Source organism: Tachyglossus aculeatus, chromosome 1 (genome assembly GCF_015852505.1).
Source record: "Tachyglossus aculeatus isolate mTacAcu1 chromosome 1, mTacAcu1.pri, whole genome shotgun sequence".
In the NCBI taxonomy this organism is placed as follows: Eukaryota; Metazoa; Chordata; class Mammalia; order Monotremata; family Tachyglossidae; genus Tachyglossus; species Tachyglossus aculeatus.
In genome coordinates, this window is record NC_052066.1 from 122,604,613 (window position 1) to 122,625,622 (window position 21,010).

A 21,010-nucleotide genomic window follows, 5' to 3' on the forward strand; every position below is an offset into this window, starting at 1 on the left:
GAGCGGTCCCAGTCTACAGGCTGAGGCATCTTTCATTTAAACAATCATTCATTCATTCACTCATTCAATCACATTTATTTAGCACTTACTGTGTGCAGAGCACTGTAGTAAGCGCTTGGAAAGTACAATTCGATTCTTCTTTCGGTTATGTCAGGAAACCAAAGGAATGTACCAGAAATTATTAGAGTGAAAAATGTGCTTTTCCAAACTGCAACTCTTCTCTGACAACTTAGAACCACTTTCTAGTATTAACTTCGGGCCCTTAATCCCTTCTGTCTGATTATCCCATCAATCTGATTTCAGATTTAGTAAAGGTTCTTTAAGCGTGCTTCAAAAGGCAGCAGAAGGACACAAAGGTAGTAAAGATCAAGTATTCATAGGAAATACCCATTTTATAGGGAAGAGAGAATTGTATGTGAGGAAGAATGAGGAGATATCAATAAGCAAGGGACGGGGAAGATTTTAAGAGAGAAAGCATAGACAAGGTAGTAGGACAAGATTGAAGGACCACAGAGAACAAAATACATTGTTTCCAAGGCAAGGCAAAGTATCCCCTATCACAACTAATCACACTGTTTTGTTCTCTGAAGCAACCCAGTGTTTTTTACTTGACCAAAAGTAGGAGTTAAGTTTTTATTATTTTTTTTTCAGCAATCCAGCCACCATATCCCAAATCATGGTAATTGTGTTAGGTGAGTCAGGGGTATTTGTCAGAGTAGCTCTCATGAACAAGGTAAGTAAATCAAAATGAATATTCAACCTTGTTTTCTTCAAGAGAACTCACAGTATCCAATGTATGATTTTAATCCAATGCAGTATACTTGTATCTTTGCTCAAATTCCTTGAAGACACTGAGTTATTTGAAAAGAAGTTGAGTACTACGTTTTATTTTTCACTTAAGTTATAAATAAACAGACCTGGGGAACAAATATATTTGGATTTCCAGTTTAAATCCAAATAGTGGGTTACTGTTCCTTGATCTAGTGGGAATTAAAACTCAATCAGTGGCATTTATTGAGCGCTTACTGTGTGCAGAGCAGTTTATTATGCCCTTGGGAGAGTACAATATAACAGAGTTGGTAGATATGTTCCCTGCCCATTTTCATCTGATCCTATGGTAAAGAAGTTGGCATCAAAACCCTGTAAAGGCAGTGCAGGTGGTTCTGAAATCATGAGCAATTTCTCTCTGTTCACTCTGAAGCAGGAAAGGCAGAAGATTCTTCAGGGACCTCCAGTACCCTAAACAGTTAAACGACTATGCATCTTCGCACAAGAATATCTCTGCAAAACTGGTCTATGTTTTAACAGAATTTCTCCTAATGCAAGAGCAGAAATCTGTTGAAAAAGTGACTATTAATATGACTAAAATTTTTGGCTGCAGCTTTCCTATAAAAAACTGTCTAAACATGTTATATTTACAAATTTAATTTAATTTTGTTTATCAATCTCCTTTGCAGTCATAAGTGCTCCTTTAAAATTGAAGATAATTATAGATGGTTTGATTAGCTGAAGCTATAGAAGTTCATTTTTTCAAAGGGATGGTTAAACTTTCTTTTTAAAATGCTCTCCAAGAACTGTGGAGCTTGAACATGCCTCTCCACTGTTCCTCAGGCAATGGGTGGAGGGCAAATGCAATTCTTTAACACAGGAAGTTGGCTAGGCAGAAAATACCGGTATGCTTATGAGATGTTGTATCGATTCATAGTTGAAGAGTCTGCAAAGGGTTGATAAAGGAAAGGTTAGGTATTTAATGGGGATATTGGAGAGAGAAACCACTGCATAGTTCCCCTGGCACCCTACTGGAGACAGGATACAGGGCCAGATGAAAAATTTGCTTGACTCATCAATGGCATTTCTTCTCATGTCTTATATGAAGCCTGGTTTAAGAAGCAGAGAAGTAACATGGCCCAGAAGGAGCCCTATGGGGGATTCTGTCCAATCTGATTGTCTTGAACCTACTAGCACTAAATACAGTGCTTGGCACATAGTATAAACTTCACAAATACCACACATCATTAATATTATTGGAAAGACCAAAGAACGTGGAGTTAGGAGTCCTAGGTTCTGATTCCTCCTACGACAAATATTACTACTACTACTAATGATATTTGTTAAGCACTTGGTACGTGCCAAGAACTGTTTAGCTACAAGATAATCAGGTTGGACATAAGCCCTGTTCCACAAGGGCCTCAGAGACTAAGTGGGATGGAGAATAAGTATTTAATCCCCAATTGACAGATGAGGAAACTGAGTCATGAAGAAGTTGAGAAACCTGCCCTAAGTCACACAAGTGGAAGAGTCAGAATTAGAACCCAGATCTTCTGCTTCCTGGGCCCATGCTTTTTAATTTTTTTATGGTCTTTGTTAAGTGCTTACTATATGCCAGACACTATACTAAGCACTGGAGTAGATACAAGCTAATGAGGTGGACACAGTCTATTTCCCACATGGGGCTCACAGTCTTAATCCCCATTTTCTGGATGAGGTAACTGAGGCCCAGGGAGTTAAGTGAATAATCCAAGGCCCAAGCAAAGTGATGGAGCTGGGATTAGAACCTAGGTCCTTCAGATTTCCAGGCCTGTGCTCAACCCACTAGACCATGCTTCTTCATTTTCCACCAGGCCATGTTGTTTTTTATTTATTATTATTATAGCATTTGTTAAGCACTTTCTATGTAACATGCACTGTTCCGGGGGTGGATACAAATTAATCCAGTTGGACACAATCCCTGCCCCTAATGGGGCTCACAGGAAGAACACACTAATCAAATCCCCATTTAACAGACGAGGACCCTGGGGCACAGGAAAATTATGTGATGTGCCAAAGATCACACAGCAGGCAACTGTAGAGCTGGGATTAAATATCAGGACCGCTGACTTCCAAGCACATGCTCTTTAAAGTAAATCACACTGCTCCTAGGCCTTTGACTAGCCACCCAAACAGGCTTTGGTAGGGTGAGAAAGTGAACCTAGCCACCCTCTAAAAAAAAAAAATAATAATAATGAAGGTATTTGTTAAGCGCTTATTATGTGCGAAGCACTGTTCTAAGCGCTGGGGGGATACAAGGTGATCAGGTTTTTCCACGTGGGGCTCACAGTCTTAATCCCCATTTTACAGATGAAGTAACTGAGGCACAGAGAAGTTAAGTGCCTTGCCCAAAGTCACACAGCTGACAAGCGGCAGAGCCAATCAATCGAATTTATTCAGTGCTTACTGTGTGCAGAGCACTGTACTAAGCGCTTGGGAAGTACAAGTTGGCAACATATAGAGACAGTCCCTACCCAACAGTGGGCTCACAGTCTAAAAGGGGGGATTAGAACCCCCTTTTTAATCTAATTTTAATCTAATTTTTAATCTAATTTTAATTAGAATTAGCCAAGATTAGAACCCATGACCTCTGACTCCCAAGCCCACGCTCTTTCCACTGAGCCACGCTGCTTCTTTAATTAATTATATTAATATTAATAATATAATAATTATTAGAATAATAAATTACTATATGCTAAGCATTGTACTAAGCTGTGGGGTAAATACAAGATGATCAGGTAGGGCACAGTCCCTGTCCCACCTGGGGTTCACAGTCTAAATTGGAAGGAGGATAGGTACTGACTATCCATTTGCAGATGAGAAAAATGAAGTACTGAGAAGACAGGTGACTTGGCCAAGGCCAGAGCCTAGATTAGAACCTGTGTCTTCTAACTTTTTTTTTTTTCATTTGTTAAGCGCTTACTATGTGCAAAGCACTGTTCTAAGCGCTATACAAGGTGATCAGATTGTCCCACATGGGGCTCACAGTTATCATCCCCATTTTTCAGATGAGGTAACTGAGGCTCCGAGAAGTTAAGTGACTTGCCCAAGGTCACACAGCAGACACGTGGTGGAGCCGGGGTTTGAACCCATGACCTCTGGCTCCAAAGCCCATGCTCTTTCCACTGAGCCACGCTGCTTCTCCACTGAGCCACGCTGCTTCTCCCAATCAATCAATCAATCAATTGTACTTATTGAACACTTACTGTGTCCAGAGCACTGTACTAAGTACTTGGAAGAGTTTGGTAGATACATTCCCTGCCCACAACAGGCTTACAGTCTGCAGGTCTGTGCTCTTTTAACTAGGGCAGAGGATGACTGCAGATATTTCACTCAGAAACTCTAGGCGTAATAAGAGTGGGAGAAGTGTGGCGATGGCTTCTTTAGACCACAGAGGCGGCAATCACAGCATCTGGAGGCAGTACTGAGCAGCAGAGCCCCTCCCCAGACCGAGCCAGGCCCCTCACCACCATTTCATTACTTTGTCTTATTTCAGAGCTAAATTCAGACCAATTCTGACTTCATTTCCAGCACTGAATGGAAGTGACTTTCAGATGGGAGACACACGGCAGAGGAGGAGAAAAGTACATGGAAGGTTTTTTTTCCCACTCTATGGGGCAGGATTATAAAGCAGAGATACTTTTGGTTTGGGGACAATGCAATGTGTTTTTTTATGTTTTTGCATTGCTTTTTTGGTTGGAAAGAAATTTAACTTTATATAGTCAAAACACATAAAAAACAGCTTTCAACCAAGAATCCCCCTTTGTAAGAATACAGAAATATGACTAGTTTAGACAGATAATTCAATCAACTAACAAACTTCTGGGGTTTTTTTAAGAACATATCCAAAGTGAAAGATTACTGATTTTCTGACTTCAAATCTGCCCAAGGGTCATGTAACTTGTTCAAGTGACCCCAAAGTGGAAATTTAATTGAAAATTTGTTTTTTTTAATATAAAATATGGTTGATAGAAGAAAAGATGAACAAATGCTTTGTAGGCTTCTAAATAAAGTAACTGCTATTTTTGCTAATAATCAAATTGATTTTCCCAAATGACCTTGAATGTTTGGAGACACCTTCTAGACTCATTCCATAACATTATCAATTTAAACAATTAAGGTAGGCAAAACAGAACTCGGCTAGAATAAATATAAATATTTGTTTAAATATGATTTCAGATGATATAATGTAGTAAGTTCATTTTTCAAAGCACATGCCCTTGAGTGATACTACCCCTATACTTGGTTTTATCGATTAAGTCATAGGACATGGGCAAAAGTACTATTCTTCCTATTGAAGATTCAGTAGGTTTTACTTTCCAAAAACATAGGTGGTTCTTTTTAAAAGGAAATCTATATTTGAAAATTAGCTTATAACATTATCCTCGAAAAGTAGAGCATAACCAAGGTCAGAGTCCTAAATTTTAGATGAAAAATACAACTCCTTGAGTTAAACCAGTTTTCACATTCTGTGAGTCATACTTTCACCAGAGAGCATAATTAAGAGAAGAAATTAGGACCGGAAAAAACATGCCATATCACAAAGCAAGAATGTGGAAATAGGATGTGCATTGCTTCTTTGCGATTAGTATAATAATAATCTCTTACCTTTTTCACTGACACTTTCACTTTCTATTTCCACATCTTCACAGCTAGTATACTCAGGTGTTGACGCTCCTTCTTCCTCTGAGCTGCTAACTGACATCTGCCTTTTTTTCCCACCTCTCTTAGATCTATGGGGCTTGGGTGGAGATGGTCGAACTGATTCAGACTGGTCAGAACTAAGGGAGTCATTCCTCAGCATAGTTTCCATTTTCTCCCGTTTTGCTTTCCTGACAAGAATAGCAGAGCTAGGATCTAGGCGACTCTGTTTTTTCAAAGACTCCTGACTCTTAGACTCTAGGTGTTCTGAAGGAGCGGGACCGTGCCTAGGAGCTGGTGGGCTATGATTAGTTAATTGTTTAGAAACAGAAATTCTAACATCCCCAGTCCTTTCAGTGGAATATGACCTCTGTGTTTCCAGAGACTTTCGATCCTGAGGTCCTGGTAACTGGGAATGTTTCCCTAATTTATCCTCCGGGGCTTCTGCTGCTTCCACCTCTGTGTGTGGCAGAGAGACATCACTGTGCCTCCTTTCGTGCCTTGCTTTGGAAACCGTGGCATGCATGCGCATCTGTTGCTCCTCGGGATGCGGTTTGACAGGATATCTCGCTAAATTGGGGTCACTGCGGTACTTCGTTTGGTATTCCTCTTCTTTTCTTTGCTTCTCTTCATTTCCACCCTTGCCTTTATCACGTTTTGCTGGCACGTCTGGGTAGTCTTGGGATCTCCCTTTTTCTAGTTTTCTGGTTTCCCGCCTTTCTTTACGTTCCCTCTCATCCAGTGGTTCCTCCCCTTGCTGAAGAGAGGACTTTGGCACCCGCTTACGCTCACTTTTCAGGCCTCCTTTGCCATTCTGCTCAGAACCCACTGCCGTCTTCTTCCTACTATAAAAATAGAAAAGTACCACAATGAGCCCAACAATAACATGAAACAAAAACGAAAATACAAAATACTTCTGCAGACTTTGAAAGACTATTTAGTATACTATGTCTCCAATCCTGGACAGGAAAAGGGATGAGAGTTTTGTTTCACATTTGATAGGGAAAATGAGAAAACCCTTGGATTGTGACAGTGCAGGTAATTTGTTTTTCTGTAAGCTTATGTTCTTCTGCATGATAGCTGGTAGTTCCTTATGGCTTCCTTCATACAAACTACCTGCCTGTATTCTGGGGTATGAACTAAGGTCTTCGGGTTAGCAGTGGGCTAAGGAAAGACCACATTCAGAAGTCAATCTTGCATCAGAGTGCAACAACAGATAAATGGTGGCAGGATGGAAGAGGTGTAGCAGGAGTTCAAAATTAAAAATTTTCTGCACTGCCTGTGGAAGAACTGCCTTGTGAGCAGAGAGCTGGGAGAAGAAACACAGTGGCTCTATAGCTTTAGGGAGTGGATCACAGGTATCCCCTGGAATAATGCCGTAGTATTACCCAAACCCTGTCTTCCCCCTGACTTTCCCATCACTTTAGAGGGCACCACCATCCTTCCTGTCTTACAAACCCATAACCTTGGCATTATCTTTGATTCCTCACTCTCACTCAACTCACATATTCAACCCATCACTAAATCCTGTTGGTTCTACCCTCACAGCATCTCTAAAATCTGCTCTCTCATCTCCACCCAAACTGTTACCATGTTAATCCAATCATTTATCCTATCCCGCCTTGATTACTATATCAGCCTTCTTGCTGAACTCCCAGCCTCCTTTCTCTCCCCACTCCAATCCATAGTTTTCTCTGCTGCTTGGATCATTTGCCTATAAAATCATTCAGGACATGATTCCAAACCCCTCACGAAACTTCAGTGGTTTTCCATCCAACTCTGCATCAAACAAAAACTCCTCACTATTGGCTTTAAGCACTCAATTGCCTTGGCGCCTCCTACTTCACTTCACTAACCTCCAATTACAGCCCAGCCCACATACTTGGCTCCTCTAATGCTAACCTTCTCACTGTACCGCAATCTAGTCTATCTCTCTGCTGACCCCTCGCCTATGTCCTGCTTCTGTCCTGGAATGCCATCCTTCCTCAAATCCGACAATTATTCTCCCCCCCAGCAAAGCCTTATTGAAGGCACATCTCCTCCAAGAGGTCTTCCCTGACTAAGCCCTCCTTTCATCTTTTCCCACTCTCTTCTGTCGCCCTGATCTGCTCCTTTTATTCATCCCCCTTCCCAGACCCAAAGCACTTATGTACACATTGGGTAGGGATCATCTCTATATGTTGCCGACTTGTTCTTCCCAAGCGCTTAGTACAGTGCTCTGCACACAGTAAGCATTCAATACAAAAATGAATGAACGAACATCGTAATTTATTCTTTTATTTTAATGTCTGTCCCCCCCTCTACACTGTAAGCTTGTTGTGGGCAAGAAATGTACCTATTATTGCATTGTACCCTCCCAAGCGCTTAGTACAGTGCTCTGCATCATATCATTGAATTAATGAATAAACATCATTCAGAGTGTTGTGTGTGCCTGCAGTGTAAAGTAATTAAGTTATATGAAACGGAAGGCATGGCAAATATTCTCCTGCCTCAGGGTACTCAAATGTGTGAAGGGAGTCCTGGAAGAAGGAATCAAACAGGGAATTACAAAACTCTAAAACTTTATCTGTAAATCAACAGATAAGTTGATGTCAACATATCTCAAACAAATTATTTAGTAGGCCAAGTGATACTTCTATCCAAAAATATTCATCTTATTTTAACAGAGAAGTCTCTGATAGCTTGGCTTAAAGTCAGTTTAATCTTGGTTAATTGGGGAAAGTAAAATATCTGAGCCCCAGTGTGAGAAATATATCTTCTAGACTGTAAAGTCCTGGAGGTTAGGGAACAGTCTACGAACTCTGAAAGTTCTCAATAAATATCACTGATTGATTAATTGATTGATTGATTTGATATATTTTAAATGACAGTACTTTCTGGGTAATCAACTACTATACCCTTTGGGGAACAGCTTTCAGTCACCATTCATTTGTGGAAAAATATTTTCAGTTTGAACCCAAAACATGTATCTAAAATATCTACAAGTTGCTTAATGAAATGCAAAATAGTTGGGAAAAGAAAAATGGATATTTCTAGACAGTTCATTTAAGAGCAAATATAACTAAGTGCTCAACATCATGATTGGAAAATTTGTTTTGATATGCTTGTCAACTTATAGACAAAAATGGGAAATATGTCATAATATCAATACATTTATCTATTAGGAGTATTTTTCAACTTAGAAAAGATAGGGCTAGTGAAAGTTGTGCTTCCTCTAAAAGATGACATGACCAACGTTTGGAATGTTCTTTGAATGTTGCTGAGAGGGAATCTCTTCCTCACTGGAAATGTCAGAACCAACTTGAACTTGCAATGGCATAAGATTAATTCCCAGAATTGATGTTCTGAAACAGTTGTGGTGGAGGAAGGTGTTTGCTGGTGAGGATGGTTGGGAGGGTTGGTGGAGGCTGCCATTGAGCTAGTTAGAAATTCAGCATGACTTATACACTATGCCCATAACAATAAAGGACTTCACCTTTTATGGTTCCATGACATTTGGGAGAGTATTGCCCAAACTCCAATTATTCCTCCACCATTTTATTCCGAAGACAGAGGTGACCCTGCCTAAGTCTTCTGGCTAACACAGAGTAGAGGGTGAGGCAACCAACATATTTTGCTTTTTCTTTCTTTTCCATTCCTTCGCTATCTGCAACCCCTCTAATTACCAAAAAGTTATACAGCTGAAGTGGCTACCTTACACCAGATAAATCATATGCAGGCAACTGTAAGCTGGTCCCTCTAGACTGTATGGTCATTGTGGGTAGGGTGCATGTGTACAACTCTGTTACAGTGTATTCTCCCAAGCACTTTGTATTGTGCTCTGCACATAATAAGCACTCATAAATAAATACCATTGATTGATTGAATATGAGGACAATAAGTAAGCAGGGTAAGCCATTTCCTTTTTGTGTAATATGTTTTCCCACTGATTTAAGCACCAATATTGGCAGGAAGTTTGGTTACTCTATCTCCTTGCATGGGGCAAAGTGGGTTTACATCTATTTAGGCATCTAACATTTTCTAGCCCATTCTTTGCTATCTTTGTGTCATTTCCATATTGTACCTTCCTAATTGTAGCACTGTGCAATGATAAGAATGGCTAACACCCAGAATTGGGGTTTTCAGTTGTAGCAGATGGGTTGGCAAGGAAAACATTCAAGGAAATGTTGAGAGTGAGTTGGACAACTTTTTTGGCTAGTGGAGAACATGAGTGGCAGGAAGACCTTTGTTTTATTTTTCACAATGACAAGGGATGAATGTGGTTGGCTTTATAAATTGCTATTCTGTTCTTTGTGCAATATTTTAGCCTGGACCTCCCACCTGGCCCAACAAAATTGATCACATTACACATTAATTTTCTCAGGCTGACTTTAGTAACAGGTTATTTTGAATATCTGCTTGATTTATTAAAAAATGATGTGTACAAGAAACTTTCAGTAACTAAAGTTAAAGTATTTTTGCATTTTAATTTTCTTCATTCTCAAATCTTCATTCCTACTTAATACTCTAATGCTTTATTTTTTTACCCAGTACCCAAGTTCCTGAAATCCAGAAGTGTTTATGGCAATATTGAAATTAGAAAAACGGTATGTTTTCATCAGCAAAAAAGTTACATGAGGAATCTACATTAGTATTGTTTAACAACAAAGGCTTCCAGATATGATGAACTCAGATCCCAAAGGATCAGATCCCCATTATTGGACAAGGTAAAACACAGGTGAGAGATATATTAGTAAATTCCCCAGAAGATGAAGCAGTTTGGGTGAAGTTTGAAGCCAAGGAGCATGACCCTACAGGTAAATTATCAGACCTGTTGATTTGGCTGCAAATATTTCTGGAAACATGCTGCCAAGTTATTTTTTTAGTCTACTTTGTTGTGTAGAGTTGGCTTCAGTATATTGAACTGTGAGGGCATTAGATGAGCAACAGAAATATTAAAATCATGAGGCCAAGAATAGGTAATATTTGACATAATAATAATAATGATGGTATTTGTTAAGTGCTTACTATGTGCCAAGTACTGTTCTAAGCACTGGGGTAGATACAAGATAATTGGGTTGGACACCATCCCTGACCCACATGGGGCTCACAGTCTTAATACCCATTTTACAGATGAGGGAAATGAGGCACAGAGAAGTTAAGTGACTTGTCCAAGGTCACGCAGCAGACAAGTGACGCAGTCAGAATTTAAACCCATGACCTTCTGATTCCCAGGCCCATGCTCTATCCACTAAGCCCAAATAAAAAGTTACCTATATGAACTATCTCCCACAATGCAATTCTAGATCATTCTATGTATTACAATAACCAATGATGTCTTCACTTACAGGAACAGAAAATAGTTATATTGGTGAAAGATCAAATAGAGCAAGCAATACTACATTCTTCTCTTTATTCTGGTCATTTTGTTCTCGTCCCCTGAACTCTAAACCCTATTGCCATTTTCATCCCTTGATTCCCACCTAGCTTCAAGGACTGACAGCATGCTTATTAAAAAAAAATGGTAAGCTTATCCTTTAGACTGAAAGCTTGTTGTGGGCAGGGATTGTGTCCTTTACATTGTGTAGTACTCTCCTAAGGGCTTAGTATAGTGTTCTGAACACAGTAAGTGCTCAATAAATATGACTGATTGATTGATTGTGGAATTTTTGCTACTAGTTGCCATGTGACCTTGGACAAGATACTTAACTTATCTGTGCCTCAGTTGCCTCATCTGTAAAATGGGATGAAGACTGTGAGTCCCATATGGGACAGGGGCTGTCTCCAACTTGAGTACCTTGTATTTACTCCAGCCCTTAAAACTGTGTCTGGCACAGAGAAAGTGCTTAACAAATACAATAAAAAGGAGCTTTTCCAAATTACCTACTTAGTTGATTTAATAATAATAATAATAATAATAATAATAATAATAATAATGGCATTTGTTAAGTGCTTACTATGTGCAAAGCACTGTTCTAAGCGCTGGGGGGGATACAAGGTGATCAGGTTGTCCCACGTGGGGCTCGCAATTTTAATCCCCATTTTACAGATGAGGTAACTGAGGCTCAGAGAAGTTAAGTGACTTGCCCAAAGTCACACAGCTGACAATTGGCAGAGCCGGGATTTGAACCCATGACCTCTGACTCCAAAGCCCGTGCTCTTTCCACTGAGCCACGCTGCTTCTCTGTGTTAAACATTGATCAAGCTCTAAGCATTCAAAAAATATCAATTTAGACATGGTTTCCTATCTCCCTCTTGTCTGTAAGAACCTTATGGGCAGGGATTGAGTCTCCCTATTCTATTATATTGTACATAGCAAGTACTCAGTAAATGCCACTGATTAAATGATTGAACACAGTTAATACATGCCATCCTAAACATAATGAAAGGTCACTGGAAGTCAGTGGAGAATTGGGAGGAAAGGCAGGAGACTTTTCTCACAGGGTGACGTATTTACTGCCAAAGGAACAATTTGCCCAGGTGAGATTTAAGGGAAAATTGTCTAAAGCCTACTTTGAACCTACTTTGGAATATCTATGGGTGAGGAAAAGAGGAATAAGCCCTACTGAGAGCTCACCTCCTCCAGGAGGCCTTCCCAGACTGAGCCCCCCCTTTTCCTCTGCTCTTCCTCCCCTTCCCACCACTCCTACTCCCTCCCTCTGGTCGTTCCCCTTCCTCTCCCCACAGCACTTACGTATATTCATACATATTTATTATTCTATTTATTTTATTAATGATGTGTATATATCAATAATTCTATTTATCTATTTTGATGCTATTGAGGCCTTGTTTTGTTTTGCTGTCTGTCTTCCCCTTCCAGACTGTGAGCCCACTGTTGGGTAGGGACTGTCTCTATCTGTTGCCAAATTGTATTCTCCAAGCTCTTAGTACAGTGCTCTGCACTCAATAAATTCGATTGAATGAATGATTGAATGAAGGGATGAAAACAGGAAAAGCAATCGCTGAGTAGGACCAGGAGATAGAGGGGAAAGGGAAACAGAGAGAGTGTGCATTAGAGATCAAGGGCTATTTCAGTTTTATTAGAATTGAGGAAATAGCTTCATCTTTGTAAGGGAGGCGAGTTCATTCTGAAAATCCTGAAACATTCAAGTTAAAATGATTATAATACTAGTGGTATTTTGCAAGCACTTACTATGCACCAGGCACTGTACTAAGCACCAGGGTGGATGGTAAGCCCATTGTGGGCAGGGACTTTGTTTATTGCTGTGTTGTACTTTCTAAGTGCTTAGTACAGTGCTCTGCACACAGTAAGCATTCAGTAAATACGACTGAATGAATGAATTGTTTGGAGACAGTCCCTGTCCCACATCGGGCTTACTGTCTTAATCCCCATTTCATAGATGGGGTAACTGAGGCACAGAGATGTCTTGCCCAAGGTCGCACAGCAGACAAGTGGCAGACCTGGGATGAGAACTCAGGTCCTTTTGTCTACGAGGTCTATGCTCTACCCACTAGGTTACGCTGCCTCCCAACTGCTTATTCTAGACTGTGAGCCTGCTGTTGGGTAGGGACCGTCTCTATATGTTGCCAACTTGTACTTCCCAAGCGCTTAGTACAGTGCTCTACACACAGTAAGCGCTCAATAAATATGATTGAATGAAAGTGCTTACATAAGTACCATCATAATCGGAAAAATTATGAGAACTGAATTCTATCGTGCTAGGAAACTCAGGATGTGAGGTTTGAAAGGGGACTGGTCCCCTCCACGTGGCCGGATCGTAGTGGAGGGGGGGCCTCCTTTCCCAGCCAGCCCGGCCCCGTGCCCCCCACCACCACACCCCCCAAACCTGGCAGTGTAGGCACTCACTGAAGGAGGTTGATGAATCATTACCTCTCTCGTGGGGGTTCACTTCGAGACCTTGAAGAGACCTGTTTCTGCTCAGGACCCATAATTTGCTGTGATGGCTCTGCTCTTTTGCTTCTGTCAGGTTGTGCTCCAGATGGAATTTTTTCCTGTGCTGAGACGGCTGCTGTGCTTAAAGGAGTTTGAGATCTTGACCGCTCTTGAAGTCTTGCTTTCTTTTCTCGAGGTGCATCCACACCAGTGGTTGTATCACTCAATGTTCCATCCTGGCTAGGTGGCTGTTGAGGCCCACTACCGAAAAACCAGGCTCCAGATTTGGTTAAAATTTCCTGCTGCTTCCGACACAAATTGCAAACCCACATAACCTAGTTGAGGACAAGGAAAAAACAAAATGAATTTTCTAGCCTCAAAAATGTAGATTGGGGAAAGGATGGAGAACAGGGAAGGGAGATAAAAGGGAAATAATTATTTCCAACTTTTATTGGACTATTTTTAAAAAGGAAATGAGGAAGTTCTATAGCTTAAAATGCACAAATTCAATTTCTCCCAGAATATTTGCTTGGCTATTTTCCCTTTTACACTTTGTACAGCACTTTCTATTTTTCCAAGTAGTTTTCAGATCAGTGATCTGATCAGATCAGTGATCTCACTTCACCCACACAACTGTCCTGTGAGGCAAAGAGAGGCAGGTATCATCATTCCCATTTTACAGGTCAGGAAACTGAGGCACATAGAGTTAAGTAAGTTGTCCAAAGTCTCTCAACAGACTAATGTTAGAGATGGAACTAGAATTCAGGTCTCCTAATTCTCCCATGCTCATTCTACTAAATCATGTTTCCCCCCAAGAGATCAAGTATAATATACAAAGGTATCAGGTATGCTTTCCTAAAATTCTAATTTAGTATGCTTCAGCAGAGAGATAATCATTTGCCTGAACTCAGGTTTTCTCCTTACCAGTCCATTGTCCAAATGTTGTGAGTATTTAAGTCGGACCACAAAATCATATTTAATGACAACTAAACAAATACTTTTCTTAATCTCCAGAGTGAAAGTTTCAGGTTCATTTATTCCACTGCCAGCCATCTTCATTTCTACCCTTTCACATTCCTGTCATCAGTTCTTCAGTTATCAAACAACAGGGAGGGAGGAAGAGAGAGATTTGTTGGGAGTATGGAAATTGGAAGATGCAGACCCTCATCTCACTAACAAATGAGCTGGTGAGAAGCTCAACTGTGAGAAATCAATTCACTCAAGTGTATCTGTTCAGTCAGAAAGAGACCCTGCTGGAGCTCTGCCAGCATTCCCCAATGTTTAGTTCAGTGCCTTGCATATAAGAAGCACTTAAGAAATGCAACAATTATTATTATTATTATATTATTAGTATTATTATCTCATTCATTCAATCATATTTATTGAGCGCTTACTATGTGCAGAACACGGTACTAAGTGCTTGGAAAGTACAATTTGGCAACAGATAGAGACAATCCCTACCCAGCAATGGGCTCACAGTCTGGAAGGGGGAGACAGACAACAAAACAAAACAAGTAGACAGGCCTCAATGGCATCAAAATAGATAAACAGTATTATAGATATATACACTTCATTAATAAAATAGAATAATAAATATGTACAAATATACACAAGTGCTGTGGGGTGGAGAAGGGGGTAGAGCAGAGGGAGGGAGTACGGGTGATGAGGAGGGGACGAGGAGCAGAGGAAAAGGGAGGCTCAGTCTGGGAAGGCCTCCTGGAGGAGGTGAGCTCTCAATAAGGCTTTGAAGGGGGGAAGAGAGGTAATTTGGCGGATGTGAGGAAGGAGGGCATTCCAGGCCAGAGGTAAGACGTGGGCCAGGGGTCGATGGCAGGACAGGTGAGAATGAGGCCCAGTGAGGTGGTTAGCAGCAGAGAAGCGGAGTGTGCAGGCTGGGCTGTAGAAGGAGAGAAGGGAGGTGAGGTAGGAGGGGACAAGCTGATGGAGAGCTTTGAAGTCAACAGTACGGAGATTTTGCTTCATGCGAAGGTTGATATGCAACCACTGGAGACTTTTGAGGAGGAGGGGTGACATGCCCGAAGTGTTTCTATAGAAAGATACTTCAGGCAGCAGAGTGAAATATAGACTGAAGTGGGAAGAGACTGGAGGATGGGAGAGCAGAAGGGATGCTGATGCAGTAATCCAGTCGGGATATGATGAAAGACTGTACCAACAAGGTAGCAGTTTGGATGGAGAGGAAAGGGCTGATCTTGGTGATGCTGTGAAGGTGAGACCGGCAGGTATTGGTGACGGTTTGGGTGTGTGGGGGTGAATGAGAGAGCAGAGTCAAGGAAGACACCAAGGTTGTGGGCTTATAATAATAATAATAATAATAATAATGAGATTTATTAAGTGCTTACTATGTGCAGAGCACTGTTCTAAGCGCTGGGGAAGTTACAAGGTGATCAGGTTGTCCCACGGAGGGCTCACAGTCTTAATCCCCATTTTACAGATGAGGTAACTGAGGCACGGAGAAGTTAAGTAACTTGCCCAGAGTCACACAGCTGACAATTGGTGGAGCTGGGATTTGAACCCATAACCTCTGACTCCAAAGTCCGGGCTCTTTACCACTGAACCATGCTGCTTCAGCGTGGGATGCCATGCTGACCATCCCATGAGATGGGAACGATGGTAGTGCTGTCCACAGTGACGGGAAAGTCAGGGAGAGGACAGAGTTTGGGAGGGAAGATAAGGAGCTCAGTCTTAGACATATTGAGTTTTAGGTGGCAGGCGGACATCCAGGTGGAGATGTCCTGAAGGAAGGATGAGATATTATTACAGTGCTCTGCACACAGTAAGCGCTCAATAAATACTACTGAATGAATTTAAGCCTGGAGGGAGGGAGAAAGAATAGGGGGAGTAGATGTCGATTTGGGTGTCATCTGCGTAGAGATGACAGTTGAAGTCATGGGAGTGAATGAGTTCACCAAGGGAATGAGTGTAGATGGAGAACAGAGTGCATAGAACAGTGCGTGGCATATAGTAAGCACTTAACAAATACCATTTAAAAAACAGGGTGGGGGGACAAAGAACTGACCCTTGAGGTATCCCTACAGTTAAGGGGATGAGAGGGGGAGGAGGAGCCCATGAAGGAGACTGAGAATGAACGGCCAGAGAGATAAGAGGAGAACCAGGAGAGGACAGAGTCTGTGAAGCCAAGGTTGGATAGTGTGTTGAGGAGAAGGGGGTGGTCCACAGTGTCGAAGGCAGCTGAGAGGTCAAGGAGGATTAGGATAGAGTAGGAGCCATTGGATTTGGCAAGAAGGAGGTCATTGGTGACCTCTGAAGCATCGTGGCTCAGTGGAAAGAGCAAGGGCTTGGGAGTCCGAGGTCATGGGTTCTAATCCTGCCTCCACCACTTGTCAGCTGGGGGACTTTGGGCAACTCACTTCATTTCTCTGAGCCTCAGTTCCCTATCTGCAAAATGGGGATTTAGACCGTGAGCCCCACGTGGGACAACCTGACCACCTTGAATCCCCCCTTAGCACTTAGAACTGTGCTTCGCACATAGTAAGCACTTAAAAAATACCATCATTATTTATTATTTATTATTTGAGATGGCAGTTTCATGGAGTGGAGGGGATGGAAGCCAGATTGGAGGGAGTCCAGGAGAGAGTTGGAGTTGAAGAATTCGAGGTGGCGAGTGTAGATGACTCGCTCTAGGAGTTTAGAAAAGAAGGGTAGGAGGAAGATGGGGTGATAACTGGAGGGAGCAGTTGGTTCAAGAGGGTTTTTTTTAGGATGGGGTCTCCCATGGTCCAAACGTGGTCATGTTTGAAGGCAGAGGAGAAGAAGCTGTTGGAGACTGAGTGGTTGAAGACGGAAGTTAAGGAGGGTGAGAGTTTTTATAAGGTGAGAGGAACTGGGTCTGAAGCACAGGTGGAGGAGGTGGCACTTGAGAGGAGGGAGGAGATTTCCTCTGAAGATACTGCTGGGAAGGATGGGAAAGTAGAGGAGGAGGTCGAGAGCTGGGGGGATGAAGAAGGGGGAGGGGTGACTTTGGGGAGCTCAGACCTGATGGTATGAATTTTCCTAATGAAGTAGGTGGCCAGATCATTGAGGTCAAGGGATGGAGGAGGGGGAAGAACAGGGGGCCTAGGAGGGAGTTAAATGTCCGGATCAGCTGACGGGGGTGATGGGCACGGGTGTCAATAAGGGAAGACAAATAGTTTTGTCTGGCAGAGAAGAGGGCAGAGTTAAGACAGGAAAGGATAAATTTATAGTGAACAAAGTTGGCCTGGCATTTAGACTTTCATCAGCAGTGTTCAGCAGCTCAAGCAGATGAGCAAAGGAGGTGGACAGTGGAAGTGATCCAAGGCTGTGGGTTAGTGGTGTGACAGCGACGAAGGGAAAGGGGAGCAAGTAAGTTGACTTGAGTAGAGAGGGTGGAGTTGAGAACCTCAATCTGGTCATCAGGAGTGAGTAGACTGGATAGGCAAGGTGGGGTGTGATGTGCTGAGAGAGAGGGATAGGGTTGAGAGAGCGGATGTCTGTATGGGGGTGTAATATAGATTTACGGGGGGAGGAGTGTGAGAGAGGAGGCATGTGAGAAGGTTGTGGTCAGAGAGAGGAATTTCAGAGTTGGTGAGGGTGGAGATAGTACAGCGGTAAGAGATGATGAGATCCAGGGTGTGATCAAGTTGGTGACCGGGCAAGGTGGGGTGGAGCAGGAGGTTGGCGGAGTCAAGGAGTGATAGACGGCAGGCGGCAGAGGAGTCCCATACTCCTCCTCCACTCCCACGGTCCCAAGTCAAAAACTCACAAAAAAACCAGAGAAGAATCCTGATTACTATCACTAGCCTTGCTCTATTAATAGACAAGAAGAAGACAGTTAATATTTATGAGAATAAAAGCACTCATAAATATTGATTTTCCTCATTTAGACCAATTTCTATTTTATTGCCACACTCATCAACAGGCCAATTTTTATTTTATTGTCTCTCACTATTTTTAAAGCCAATTTATCAAGGCTGTTAGACCTTAGAGTCTAGTTAAGATGGGGAAGAAGCCTGTCTGCTCAGAAGCCTGAGCTCATTCTCCAAGAATATTTTCTAAAATTTCTAGGATCCTTTCCTGCTGTTCATCTTCCTCCAGATGCTTGGGAAGCGATGAAAAGAAATGGGATTTTGTTAATAGTGAGTTTGTAGCAATTGCTCCTTTCCTCCATGTTTTGGTTAGAGGCCCATAATAATAGATAGACTAACAAAAATATAAAATAGTTTACCCAGCCCCAAAAGTTGGATCTCCCTTCAAAATTCATATTTAAGATTAAAGGATCCAGATTAAATAAAGTTGCAATAAAATTTTCAGAAGATCATACAATGATTCAAAAGCTCTATAAAAAATTCAGCTGTGATACAGACATGAAGTTATGGAAAGGTAAAAGGAAAATAGGAAACAGCAATGAATATGAACTCTTGAAATTGTTTTTCATTTGCAAGAGGTTTAGTTTTATCTGGATATAGTTTTCCTTTGGCATGTTTTCATAAAATTGAATTTCTACCATCTTAGAACTGTTTTCTAATAAATAATAGTTTATTAATTTAAAATTTAATAAGTAAAATGGAAGTCTAAAACTTTGCATAATCATTAAGTACTGATTACGTTAATTAGTACTACATGAATAAAATTTGAATTAAAATTTGAAATTCAATGAATAAATGCCCTAGACAATTTGAGTAGTGTGGTTTTTAGTATATGTAATTATTTTTCATGATTAATTCAAATATTTATTTTGGGTAAAGCTAGAAAAAGGTGATACCACAGTTTACTATTCTTTTTAATGCAATTAACCGTTTGTCATAAATGATCCTGAAGTTGAAAAGCTAATGAAGATATTTTAAAATACCAAGTTTTAATACTGTTGTACAATTTAGGGTCACACATTGAAGATGATCTTGCATATGCAAATATATCACTTCAAATAGGAGTTTTACTTTGAACAAGTACTGACAACTAGAAAAGCCAAAACCACTGCTCTTTTTTAGAAATTTGCTACCTCATTTTTATCTAATGTCCTTCAGTTCTATTATACACTTATTTCTTAATTAGCCAGATATGCACATCTAAATCACAAAAAAAAATACACTCAGGAAATATAAGGCAGAAAACTCTGAGATTAAAATGAAACATTTCTCTATTTCGCTCTTCCAGCAGCTCTCACGGCACAAACGTTGAGCCCCACAAATTACATAGCAGATCATAAGCATGATACTCACGCAGAAACTATGCTACCATGTCTATCTAAGATTCTCTTTGTGAGTTTGAAATTAAATGTCCTGTTTGCCTTGAGCTCTACTTAGCCCAAAGGGCTAAAAAACATTTTCAGAAAGTAATTACAACAAAAGGTTTTCTTTGAAACGACAATAATAAAAAAAGCATAACAGTTTCAGCAAGAATGCTGTTTAATGAAAACCATTTTGAAGAAATGTGTGGAGCAGGCAATCTAGCAACATGCAGGAATGATCCTGATTGAATATCCTGGGATCAAATCCAAACTAATCTAAACTAAAGCAAGTCTGTGTAATAACTTATTTTAACAATCTACAGATGTTAGGCAACCAAGTACACGCTCTGATGAAGGATTATACTGATCTAATGTGGCTTCTGAAATCCCTCGTAATATATCAATAAAATGATGAACAATCGAAATTTCCTTCTGGTCTTTTCCTTTAGCAACATTCATAATTCCGTATTTTTCACTTGATGAAGTCTAAAGCATCATTACATTAGACCACTCTGGAGACTTACAGGACATATTTGTATAACAGGACAATCAGTACATAACCCGCGCATTTGCAAATGGAGCTATAAACATCAAACTTCTTACCCCAGGCAGAATTTTTAATTCAGACATTCAAGAACAGAGAAAATTCCATGTATGAAAAAGTGGGCATTTTCTCAGTCATAAGTTTTGCTATCACTTCACACACTACATAGCACCCATGGCATTTGACTAAGGGGCTTTAACAACACATACCTTTTACACAGAACAAAGCATGAGCTTGAGGGAAATATATTCTTCAAATATCTAAAACACATTAGCTTCCTATCACTGCGAATATGCACAGAAGTTCTTTATAAATAGAATGACCTCCCATAGGCAGTGTTGAAAGTGATCCGTGACAGTGAGGAGCAGAATTCCTAAATTAACATAATATAAAATCTCTACTTGAGAGAACCTGGACCAAGGTTTTAGAACCATTCTACAGAATTTAAATACGAGAATTTTTCTGTAACAGAATGTGAAAACTGCCTCATGAACTGTTTTCATTCTACAGACTAATTCTTAATTGTATCTCATGCTGATCTACAATTTCCCATTACTTCTCATTCTAAATAACTCATACTGTAGTACTCAGTAGCTCAATGTCGTGCACATGCACGAACCATTTCTCCCTGCCCCATGGTTCTTTGTCTCTAAAACAGCTCTCATTATTGACCAAATGTTCCTTAATTTCTTAATAATCCCCTGGTTAAAATGCACAGTGAAAAGACATGTTGTAAAAGAATTAAATGCAGTGGTAACATTTTGGAAATAAAGCCAGAATTTAACTTAGTTCTCTCTAATATTTTTACTGTCCCCTTTCATGATTATACGATCACTACAACTGGCTACTGACTACAAAATGTCTTTATGACATCAATAAAAGTTTGAAATAGATACCCAGCAGTAAATTCTGTCTGTTAAAGTGATAACAGTTATTGAACATATTTCTATTCTAAGCT

General features: G+C 40.7%; 1 protein-coding gene across 16 annotated transcripts in view; it reads right to left on the minus strand.

The window, feature by feature from the left end:
- Window positions 1-21,010, minus strand: part of RIMS1 (regulating synaptic membrane exocytosis 1) — a 554,640-nt gene that overhangs the window by 281,761 nt on the left and 251,869 nt on the right. For all 16 annotated transcript variants that reach the window (XM_038748659.1, XM_038748658.1, XM_038748657.1 and 13 more), the window contains 2 exons: window positions 13,280-13,617; window positions 5,416-6,293 (listed from right to left, as the gene is read on the minus strand). In XM_038748659.1, coding sequence (XP_038604587.1) covers window positions 5,416-6,293; window positions 13,280-13,617 — 1,216 coding nt within the window. The remainder of the gene's footprint in view (window positions 1-5,415; window positions 6,294-13,279; window positions 13,618-21,010) is intronic.